At 42.7% G+C, this 13,470-nt stretch overlaps 1 protein-coding gene across 10 annotated transcripts in view; it reads right to left on the bottom strand.

The window, feature by feature from the left end:
• The window catches only part of PLEC (plectin), a 178,556-nt gene that overhangs the window by 110,600 nt on the left and 54,486 nt on the right, over nucleotides 1-13,470 (bottom strand). For 2 of the 10 annotated variants that reach the window (XM_075847655.1, XM_075847656.1), the window contains exon 1: nucleotides 1,112-1,317. The exons of the other annotated variants lie outside the window; for them this stretch is intronic. In XM_075847655.1, coding sequence (XP_075703770.1) covers nucleotides 1,112-1,256 — 145 coding nt within the window. In that variant the 5' untranslated portion in view covers nucleotides 1,257-1,317. Of the gene's footprint in view, nucleotides 1-1,111; nucleotides 1,318-13,470 lie in introns of those variants that run through there. 10 annotated transcript variants of the gene reach the window in all.

The following is a 13,470-nucleotide window of genomic DNA, read 5'->3' as shown; positions in this document are numbered from 1 at the left end:
CCTCAGTGAATGGCAGCAGGGGGATATGTGTGGCATCATTGACTGGCAGCAGGGGGATATGTGTGGCCTCAGTGATTGGCAGCAGGGGGATATATGTGGCCTCAGTGACTGGCAGCAGGGGGATATATGTGGCCTCAGTGATTGGCAGCAGGGGGATATATGTGGCCTCAGTGACTGGCAGCAGGGGGATATATGTGGCCTCAGTGATTGGCAGCAGGGGGATATATGTGGCATCAGTGACTGGCAGCAGGGGGATATGTGTGGCCTCAGTGATTGGCAGCAGGGGGATATATGTGGCCTCAGTGACTGGCAGCAGGGGGATATATGTGGCCTCAGTGATTGGCAGCAGGGGGATATATGTGGCCTCAGTGACTGGCAGCAGGGGGATATATGTGGCCTCAGTGATTGGCAGCAGGGGGATATATGTGGCCTCAGTGAATAGCAGCAGGGGGATATGTGTGGCCTCAGTGACTGGCAGCAGGGGGATATATGTGGCCTCAGTGAATGGCAGCAGGGGGATATGTGTGGCCTCAGTGACTGGCAGCAGGGGGATATGTGTGGCCTCAGTGATTGGCAGCAGGGGGATATCTGTGGCCTCAGTGATTGGCAGCAGGGGGATATGTGTGGCCTCAGTGACTGGCAGCAGGGGGATATGTGTGGCCTCAGTGACTGGCAGCAGGGGGATATGTGTGGCCTCAGTGATTGGCAGCAGGGGGATATGTGTGGCCTCAGTGACTGGCAGCAGGGGGATGTGTGTGGCCTCAGTGATTGGCAGCAGGGGGATATATGTGGCCTCAGTGACTGGCAGCAGGGGGATATGTGTGGCCTCAGTGATTGGCAGCAGGGGGATATATGTGGCCTCAGTGACTGGCAGCAGGGGGATATGTGTGGCCTCAGTGATTGGCAGCAGGGGGATATGTGTGGCCTCAGTGATTGGCAGCAGGGGGATATATGTGGCATCAGTGATTGGCAGCAGGGGGATAGGCGTGGCCTCAGTGACTGGCAGCAGGGGGATATGTGTGGCCTCAGTGATTGGCAGCAGGGGGATAGGCGTGGCCTCAGTGAGCGCCCCCTCCTGGCCCTATTGTTCACACCGGTGATTTGGACCCACCTACACAGCAGAGCTTCTTGTACAGGTGACTTTTCCTCTCCTGCTCCGAATTCTCATCCAGCCAATGAGAGCGCTCCAGAAGCATCTCCCTCTTAAAGGTGTAGTACCAGGTGGAGGAGGCAGGACGCTTCATCGAGTCTGCCATGACACTTCACCCAGGGGACGAGGCATCAAATGGAAACCTGTGCAGAGACCCCAGGAAGAAGACGATGGGGGTGATCCTACAGGAGTTAGGAGAGCTGCACTGAGTACTGTGCGTGTCAGTTGTGTACAGCAGCCGCTCTCCCTCCTTCCTCTCACTGTGGAAACACATCCACGCCCATCCACAACTCCGAGCAGCCGCCCACAATGTGACCGCAGCCCAATCCACCCCGAGGAGACTCCAGGACAATCACCAGTAACTTACAGGAAAGAGACATCAAAGACTGCTCCAACTCCCGTGTGTAATACTCTGCACCTCACTGCTTATCTCCTGTGTAATACTCTGCACCTCACCTGCTAACATCACCGCTTATCTCCTGTGTAATACTCTGCACCACACCGCTTATCTCCTGTGTAATACTCTGCACCTCACCGCTTGTCTCCTGTGTAATACTCTGCACCCACCTGCTAACATCACCGCTTATCTCCTGTGTAATACTCAGCTCATCACTGCTTATCTCCTGTGTAATACTCTGCACCTCACCTGCTAACATCACCGCTTATCTCCTGTGTAATACTATGCACCTCACCTGCTAACATCACCGCTTATCTCCTGTGTAATACTCTGCACCTCACCTGCTAACATCACCGCTTATCTCCTGTGTAATACTCTGCACCTCACCGCTTATCTCCTGTGTAATACTCTGCACCTCACCGCTTGTCTCCTGTGTAATACTCTGCACCCACCTGCCAACATCACCGCTTATCTCCTGTGTAATACTCAGCTCATCACTGCTTATCTCCTGTGTAATACTCTGCACCTCACCTGCTAACATCACCGCTTATCTCCTGAGTAATACTCTGCACATCACCGCTTATCTCCTGTGTAATACTCTGCACATCACCGCTTATCTCCAATACTCTGCACCTCACCTGCTAACATCACCGCTTATCTCCTGTGTAATACTCTGCTCATCACCGCTTATCTCCTGTGTAATACTCTGCACCTCATCTGCTAAAATCACCGCTTATCTCCTGTGTAATATTCTGCAACTCACCTGCTAACATCACCGCTTATCTCCTGTGTAATACTATGCACCTCACCTGCTAACATCACCGCTTATCTCGTGTGTAATACTTTGCACCTCACCTGCTAATATCACTGCTTATCTTCTGTGTAATACTCTGCACCTCACCTGCTAACATCACCGCTTATCTCCGGTGTAATACTCTGCACCCTGCCTGATAATATCACCGCATATCTCCTGTGTGCAATATTCTGCACCTCGCCTGCTCATATCACCGCTTATCTCCTATGTAATACTCTGCACCTCAACTGCTAACATCACCGCTTATCTCCTGTTTTATACTCTGCACGTCACACTTTTATGTTAACGTGTTAAGAATTCTATTCAGCCTTTCCTTAGCGTCACTTTTCCAGACACCGGAATGACAAGTTTGCCTGGTGATTATATAAGAATGTGTAACTCTGAAGTCCACTGACACTGTAACAAGCCCAGCAGCTGTGTGAGCAGAAGTAGGTAAAGATGGGTTTTCAGCCTCTGGATCTAAATTAAAATGATTACATTTACTGACAGCAAGCAGAGATCTAGAGAATGGTGAGGAACCAAAGTCTAATAGAAATTTGCGGTACTTTTCATTACACAATGATGAAGCCTCATTTACATAGAAACTGGAAACGAATTATATTTCATGGGAATTCAGCCAAATATTCACAGCGACACAAACGACTTCTCAAGGACCTTAATACAAGAATTGCGCAAGATGAGGAAAAGGAGCGGCCAGGACAAACTGAACGCTGCGGTAGAGAGCAAGTTCTGCTGCGCAAAACCATGACGACCGCCACAATATGTGATAGAGGAGATACATCTATACTGGATACTGGAGGTGATACATCTATACTGGAGGTGATACATCTATACTGGAGGAGATACATCTATACTGGAGGAGATACATCTATACTGGAGGTGATACATCTATACTGCATACTGGAGGAGATACATCTATACTGGATACTGGAGGAGATACATCTATACTGGATACTGGAGGTGATACATCTATACTGGAGGTGATACATCTATACTGCATACTGGAGGAGATACATCTATACTGGATACTGGAGGTGATACATCTATACTGGAGGTGATACATCTATACTGGATACTGGAGGTGATACATCTATACTGGAGGTGATACATCTATACTGCATACTGGAGGTGATACATCTATACTGGAGGTGATACATCTATACTGCATACTGGAGGAGATACATCTATACTGGATACTGGAGGTGATACATCTATACTGGATGAGATACATCTATACTGGATGAGATACATCTATACTGGATGCTGGAGGAGATACATCTATACTGGATACTGGAGGTGATACATCTATACTGGAGGAGATACATCTATACTGGATGCTGGAGGTGATACATCTATACTGGAGGTGATACATCTATACTGGAGGTGATAGATCTATACTGGATACTGGAAGAGATACATCTATACTGGAGGTGATACATCTATACTGGATGCTGGAGGTGATACATCTATACTGGATACTGGAGGTGATACATCTATACTGGATACTGGAGGTGATACATCTATACTGGATACTGGAGGTGATACATCTATACTGGATACTGGAGGTGATACATCTATACTGGATACTGGAGGTGATACATCTATACTGGATACTGGAGGTGATACATCTATACTGGATACTGGAGGTGATACATCTATACTGGATACTGGAGGTGATACATCTATACTGGATACTGGAGGTGATACATCTATACTGGATACTGGAGGTGATACATCTATACTGGATACTGGAGGTGATACATCTATACTGGATACTGGAGGTGATACATCTATACTGGAGGTGATACATCTATACTGGATACTGGAGGTGATACATCTATACTGGATGAGATACATCTATACTGGAGGTGATACATCTATACTGCATACTGGAGGAGATACATCTATACTGGATACTGGAGGTGATACATCTATACTGGAGGTGATACATCTATACTGCATACTGGAGGAGATACATCTATACTGGATACTGGAGGTGATACATCTATACTGGATACTGGAGGTGATACATCTATACTGGATACTGGAGGTGATACATCTATACTGGATACTGGAGGTGATACATCTATACTGGATACTGGAGGTGATACATCTATACTGGATACTGGAGGTGATACATCTATACTGGATACTGGAGGTGATACATCTATACTGGAGGTGATACATCTATACTGGATACTGGAGGTGATACATCTATACTGGATGAGATACATCTATACTGGAGGTGATACATCTATACTGCATACTGGAGGAGATACATCTATACTGGATACTGGAGGTGATACATCTATACTGGAGGTGATACATCTATACTGCATACTGGAGGAGATACATCTATACTGGATACTGGAGGTGATACATCTATACTGGATGAGATACATCTATACTGGATGAGATACATCTATACTGGATGCTGGAGGAGATACATCTATACTGGATACTGGAGGTGATACATCTATACTGGAGGAGATACATCTATACTGGATGCTGGAGGTGATACATCTATACTGGAGGTGATACATCTATACTGGAGGTGATAGATCTATACTGGATACTGGAAGAGATACATCTATACTGGAGGTGATACATCTATACTGGATGCTGGAGGTGATACATCTATACTGGATACTGGAGGTGATACATCTATACTGGATACTGGAGGTGATACATCTATACTGGATACTGGAGGTGATACATCTATACTGGATACTGGAGGTGATACATCTATACTGGATACTGGAGGTGATACATCTATACTGGATACTGGAGGTGATACATCTATACTGGATACTGGAGGTGATACATCTATACTGGATACTGGAGGTGATACATCTATACTGGATACTGGAGGTGATACATCTATACTGGATACTGGAGGTGATACATCTATACTGGATACTGGAGGTGATACATCTATACTGGATACTGGAGGTGATACATCTATACTGGATACTGGAGGTGATACATCTATACTGGATACTGGAGGTGATACATCTATACTGGATGCTGGAGGTGATACATCTATACTGGAGGTGATACATCTATACTAGATACTGGAGGTGATACATCTATACTGAATACTGGAGGAGATGCATCTATACTGGACACTGGAGGTGATACATCTATACTGGATGTTGGATGTGATACATCTATACTGGATACTGGAGGTGATACATCTATACTGGATACTGGAGGAGATACATCTATACTGGATACTGGAGGTGATACACCTATACTGGATACTGGAGGTGATACATCTATACTGGAGGTGATACATCTATACTGGATACTGGAGGAGATACATCTATACTGGATACTGGAGGAGATACATCTATACTGGATACTGGAGGTGATACACCTATACTGGATACTGGAGGTGATACATCTATACTGGAGGTGATACATCTATACTGGATACTGGAGGTGATACATCTATACTGGATAATGGAGGAGATACATCTATACCGGATACTGGAGGTGATACACCTATACTGGATACTGGAGGTGATACATCTATACTGGTGATACATCTATACTGGATACTGGAGGAGATACATCTATACTGGATACTGGAGGAGATACATCTATACTGGATACTGGAGGAGATACATCTATACTGGATACTGGAGGAGATACATCTATACTGGATACTGGAGGTGATACATCTATACTGGATACTGGAGGTGATACATCTATACTGGATGAGATACATCTATACTGGATACTGGAGGAGATACATCTATACTGAATACTGGAGGTGATACATCTATACTGGATACTGGAGGAGATACATCTATACTGGATACTGGAGGTGATACATCTATACTGGATACTGGAGGTGATACATCTATACTGGATACTGGAGGTGATACATCTATACTGGAGGAGATACATCTATACTGGATACTGGAGGTGATACATCTATACTGGAGGAGATACATCTATACTGGATACTGGAGGTGATACATCTATACTGGAGGAGATACATCTATACTGGATACTGGAGGTGATACATCTATACTGGAGGAGATACATCTATACTGGATACTGGAGGTAATACATCTATACTGGAGGAGATAAATCTATACTGGATACTGGAGGAGATACATCTATACTGGAGGTGATACATCTATACTGGATACTGGAGGTGATACATGGATACTGGAGGTGATACATCTATACTGGAGGTGATACATCTATACTGGAGGAGATAAATCTATACTGGATACTGGAGGTGATACATCTATACTAGATACTGGAGGTGATACATCTATACTGGATGCTGGAGGTGATACATCTATACTAGATACTGGAGGTGATACATCTATACTGGACACTGGAGGTGATACATCTATACTGGATGCTGGAGGTGATACATCTATACTGGATACTGGAGGTGATACATCTATACTGCATACTGGAGGAGATACATCTATACTGGATACTGGAGGTGATACATCTATACTGGAGGAGATACATCTATACTGGATACTGGAGGTGATACATCTATACTGGAGGAGATACATCTATACTGGATACTGGAGGAGATACATCTATACTGGATACTGGAGGTGATACATCTATACTGGATACTGGAGGAGATACATCTATACTGGATACTGGAGGAGATACATCTATACTGGATACTGGAGGAGATACATCTATACTGGATACTGGAGGTGATACATCTATACTGGATGAGATACATCTATACTGGATGCTGGAGGTGATACATCTATACTGGATGCTGGAGGTGATACATCTATACTGGATACTGGAGGTGATACATCTATACTGGAGGAGATACATCTATACTGGATACTGGAGGTGATATATCTATACTGCATACTGGAGGAGATACATCTATACTGGATACTGGAGGTGATACATCTATACTGGATACTGGAGGAGATACATCTATACTGGAGGTGATACATCTATACTGGATACTGGAGGAGATACATCTATACTGGATACTGGAGGTGATACACCTATACTGGATACTGGAGGTGATACATCTATACTGGAGGTGATACATCTATACTGGATACTGGAGGAGATACATCTATACTGGATACTGGAGGAGATACATCTATACTGGATACTGGAGGTGATACATCTATACTGGATGAGATACATCTATACTGGATACTGGAAGTGATACATCTATACTGGATACTGGAGGTGATACATCTATACTGGATACTGGAGGAGATACATCTATACTGGATACTGGAGGTGATACATCTATACTGGATACTGTAGGTGATACATCTATACTGGATGAGATACATCTATACTGGATGCTGGAGGTGATACATCTATACTGGATACTGGAGGAGATACATCTATACTGGATACTGGAGGTGAATCATCTATACTGGATACTGGAGGTGATACATCTATACTGGATGAGATACATCTATACTGGATACTGGAAGTGATACATCTATACTGGAGGTGATACATCTATACTGGATACTGGAGGAGATACATCTATACTGGATACTGGAGGTGATACATCTATACTGGATGAGATACATCTATACTGGATACTGGAAGTGATACATCTATACTGGATACTGGAGGTGATACATCTATACTGGATGAGATACATCTATACTGGATACTGGAGGTGATATATCTATACTGCATACTGGAGGAGATACATCTATACTGGATACTGGAGGTGATACATCTATACTGGATACTGGAGGAGATACATCTATACTGGAGGTGATACATCTATACTGGATACTGGAGGAGATACATCTATACTGGATACTGGAGGTGATACATCTATACTGGAGGAGATACATCTATACTGGATACTGGAGGTGATACATCTATACTGGATACTGGAGGAGATACATCTATACTGGATACTGGAGGTGATACACCTATACTGGATACTGGAGGTGATACATCTATACTGGAGGTGATACATCTATACTGGATACTGGAGGAGATACATCTATACTGGATACTGGAGGAGATACATCTATACTGGATACTGGAGGTGATACACCTATACTGGATACTGGAGGTGATACATCTATACTGGAGGTGATACATCTATACTGGATACTGGAGGTGATACATCTATACTGGATAATGGAGGAGATACATCTATACTGGATACTGGAGGTGATACACCTATACTGGATACTGGAGGTAATACATCTATACTGGAGGTGATACATCTATACTGGATACTGGAGGAGATACATCTATACTGGATACTGGAGGAGATACATCTATACTGGATACTGGAGGAGATACATCTATACTGGATACTGGAGGTGATACATCTATACTGGATACTGGAGGTGATACATCTATACTGGATACTGGAGGTGATACATCTATACTGGATGAGATACATCTATACTGGATACTGGAGGAGATACATCTATACTGAATACTGGAGGTGATACATCTATACTGGATACTGGAGGAGATACATCTATACTGGATACTGGAGGTGATACATCTATACTGGATACTGGAGGTGATACATCTATACTGGATACTGGAGGTGATACATCTATACTGGAGGTGATACATCTATACTGGAGGAGATACATCTATACTGGATACTGGAGGTGATACATCTATACTGGAGGAGATACATCTATACTGGATACTGGAGGTGATACATCTATACTGGAGGAGATACATCTATACTGGATACTGGAGGTAATACATCTATACTGGAGGAGATAAATCTATACTGGATACTGGAGGAGATACATCTATACTGGATACTGGAGGTGATACATCTATACTGGATACTGGAGGTGATACATCTATACTGGATACTGGAGGTGATACATCTATACTGGATACTGGAGGTGATACATCTATACTGGAGGAGATAAATCTATACTGGATACTGGAGGTGATACATCTATACTAGATACTGGAGGTGATACATCTATACTCGATGCTGGAGGTGATACATCTATACTAGATACTGGAGGTGATACATCTATACTGGACACTGGAGGTGATACATCTATACTGGATGCTGGAGGTGATACATCTATACTGGATACTGGAGGTGATACATCTATACTGCATACTGGAGGAGATACATCTATACTGGATACTGGAGGTGATACATCTATACTGGAGGAGATACATCTATACTGGATACTGGAGGTGATACATCTATACTGGAGGAGATACATCTATACTGGATACTGGAGGTGATACATCTATACTGCATACTGGAGGAGATACATCTATACTGGATACTGGAGGAGATACATCTATACTGGATACTGGAGGAGATACATCTATACTGGATACTGGAGGTGATACATCTATACTGGATGAGATACATCTATACTGGATGCTGGAGGTGATACATCTATACTGGATGCTGGAGGTGATACATCTATACTGGATACTGGAGGTGATACATCTATACTGGAGGAGATACAGCTATACTGGATACTGGAGGTGATACATCTATACTGGATACTGGAGGTGATACATCTATACTGGATACTGGAGGAGATACATCTATACTGGATACTGGAGGTGATATATCTATACTGAATACTGGAGGAGATACATCTATACTGGATACTGGAGGTGATACATCTATACTGGATACTGGAGGAGATACATCTATACTGGATACTGGAGGTGATACATCTATACTGGATGAGATACATCTATACTGGATACTGGAAGTGATACATCTATACTGGATACTGGAGGTGATACATCTATACTGGATACTGGAGGAGATACATCTATACTGGATACTGGAGGTGATACATCTATACTGGAGGAGATACATCTATACTGGATACTGGAGGTGATACATCTATACTGGATACTGGAGGAGATACATCTATACTGGATACTGGAGGAGATACATCTATACTGGATACTGGAGGAGATACATCTATACTGGATACTGGAGGTGATACACCTATACTGGATACTGGAGGTGATACATCTATACTGGAGGTGATACATCTATACTGGATACTGGAGGTGATACATCTATACTGGATACTGGAGGTGATACACCTATACTGGATACTGGAGGTGATACATCTATACTGGAGGTGATACATCTATACTGGATACTGGAGGAGATACATCTATACTGAATACTGGAGGTGATACATCTATACTGGATACTGGAGGAGATACATCTATACTGGATACTGGAGGTGATACATCTATACTGGATACTGGAGGTGATACATCTATACTGGATACTGGAGGTGATACATCTATACTGGAGGAGATACATCTATACTGGATACTGGAGGTGATACATCTATACTGGAGGAGATACATCTATACTGGATACTGGAGGTGATACATCTATACTGGAGGAGATACATCTATACTGGATACTGGAGGTGATACATCTATACTGGAGGAGATACATCTATACTGGATACTGGAGGTAATACATCTATACTGGAGGAGATAAATCTATACTGGATACTGGAGGAGATACATCTATACTGGATACTGGAGGTGATACATCTATACTGGATACTGGAGGTGATACATCTATACTGGATACTGGAGGTGATACATCTATACTGGATACTGGAGGTGATACATCTATACTGGAGGAGATAAATCTATACTGGATACTGGAGGTGATACATCTATACTGGATGCTGGAGGTGATACATCTATACTAGATACTGGAGGTGATACATCTATACTGGACACCGGAGGTGATACATCTATACTGGATGCTGGAGGTGATACATCTATACTGGATACTGGAGGTGATACATCTATACTGCATACTGGAGGAGATACATCTATACTGGATACTGGAGGTGATACATCTATACTGGAGGAGATACATCTATACTGGATACTGGAGGTGATACATCTATACTGGAGGATATACATCTATACTGGATACTGGAGGTGATACATCTATACTGGATACTGGAGGAGATACATCTATACTGGATACTGGAGGAGATACATCTATACTGGATACTGGAGGTGATACATCTATACTGGATGAGATACATCTATACTGGATGCTGGAGGTGATACATCTATACTGGATGCTGGAGGTGATACATCTATACTGGATACTGGAGGTGATACATCTATACTGGAGGAGATACATCTATACTGGATACTGGAGGTGATATATCTATACTGCATACTGGAGGAGATACATCTATACTGGATACTGGAGGTGATACATCTATACTGGATACTGGAGGAGATACATCTATACTGGAGGTGATACATCTATACTGGATACTGGAGGAGATACATCTATACTGGATACTGGAGGTGATACATCTATACTGGATACTGGAGGAGATACATCTATACTGGAGGAGATACATCTATACTGGATACTGGAAGTGATACATCTATACTGGATACTGGAGGTGATACATCTATACTGGATACTGGAGGAGATACATCTAAACTGGATACTGGAGGTGATACATCTATACTGGATACTGTAGGTGATACATCTATACTGGTTGAGATACATCTATACTGGATGCTGGAGGTGATACATCTATACTGGATACTGGAGGAGATACATCTATACTGGATACTGGAGGTGAATCATCTATACTGGATACTGGAGGTGATACATCTATACTGGATACTGGAGGTGATACATCTATACTGGATGAGATACATCTATACTGGATACTGGAAGTGATACATCTATACTGGAGGTGATACATCTATACTGGATACTGGAGGAGATACATCTATACTGGATACTGGAGGTGATACATCTATACTGGATGAGATACATCTATACTGGATACTGGAAGTGATACATCTATACTGGATACTGGAGGAGATACATCTATACTGGATACTGGAGGTGATATATCTATACTGCATACTGGAGGAGATACATCTATACTGGATACTGGAGGTGATACATCTATACTGGATACTGGAGGAGATACATCTATACTGGAGGTGATACATCTATACTGGATACTGGAGGAGATACATCTATACTGGATACTGGAGGTGATACATCTATACTGGATGAGATACATCTATACTGGATACTGGAAGTGATACATCTATACTGGATACTGGAGGTGATACATCTATACTGGATACTGGAGGAGATACATCTATACTGGATACTGGAGGTGATACATCTATACTGGATACTGGAGGTGATACATCTATACTGGATGAGATACATCTATACTGGATACTGGAGGTGATACATCTATACTGGATAATGGAGGTAATACATCTATACTGGATACTGGAGGTGATACATCTATACTGGAGGAGATACATCTATACTGGATACTGGAGCTGATACATCTATACTGGAGGAGATGCATCTATACTGGACACTGGAGGTGATACATCTATACTGGACACTGGAGGTGATACATCTATACTGGATACTGGAGGTGATACATCTATACTGGATACTGGAGGTGATAAATCTATACTGGATACTGGAGGTGATACATCTATACTGGACACTGGAGGTGATACATCTATACTGGATACTGAAGGTGATACATCTATACTGGAGAAGATACATCTATACATGATACTGGAGGTGATACATCTATACTGGATACTGGAGGTGATACATCTATACTGGATACTGGAGGAGATACATCTATACTGGAGGAGATACATCTATACTGGAGGAGATACATCTATACTGGATACTGAAGGTGATACATCTATACTGGAGAAGATACATCTATACTGGATACTGGAGGTGATACATCTATACTGGATACTGGAGGTGATAAATCTATACTGGATCCTGGAGGTGATACATCTATACTGGATCCTGGAGGTGATACATCTATACTGGATACTGTAGGTGATACATCTATACTGGAGGTGATACATCTATACTGGACACTGGAGGTGATACATCTATACTGGATACTGAAGGTGATACATCTATACTGGAGAAGATACATCTATACATGATACTGGAGGTGATACATCTATACTGGATACTGGAGGTGATACATCTATACTGGATGTGATACATCTATACTGGATACTGGAGGTGATACATCTATACTGGATACTGGAGGTGATACATCT

The sequence above is a fragment of the Rhinoderma darwinii genome (assembly GCF_050947455.1).
Source record: "Rhinoderma darwinii isolate aRhiDar2 chromosome 5 unlocalized genomic scaffold, aRhiDar2.hap1 SUPER_5_unloc_55, whole genome shotgun sequence".
NCBI lineage: Eukaryota > Metazoa > Chordata > Amphibia > Anura > Rhinodermatidae > Rhinoderma > Rhinoderma darwinii.
Note: the sequence above shows the minus strand (reverse complement) of the source record. Positions and strands in the feature narration are given on the sequence as shown.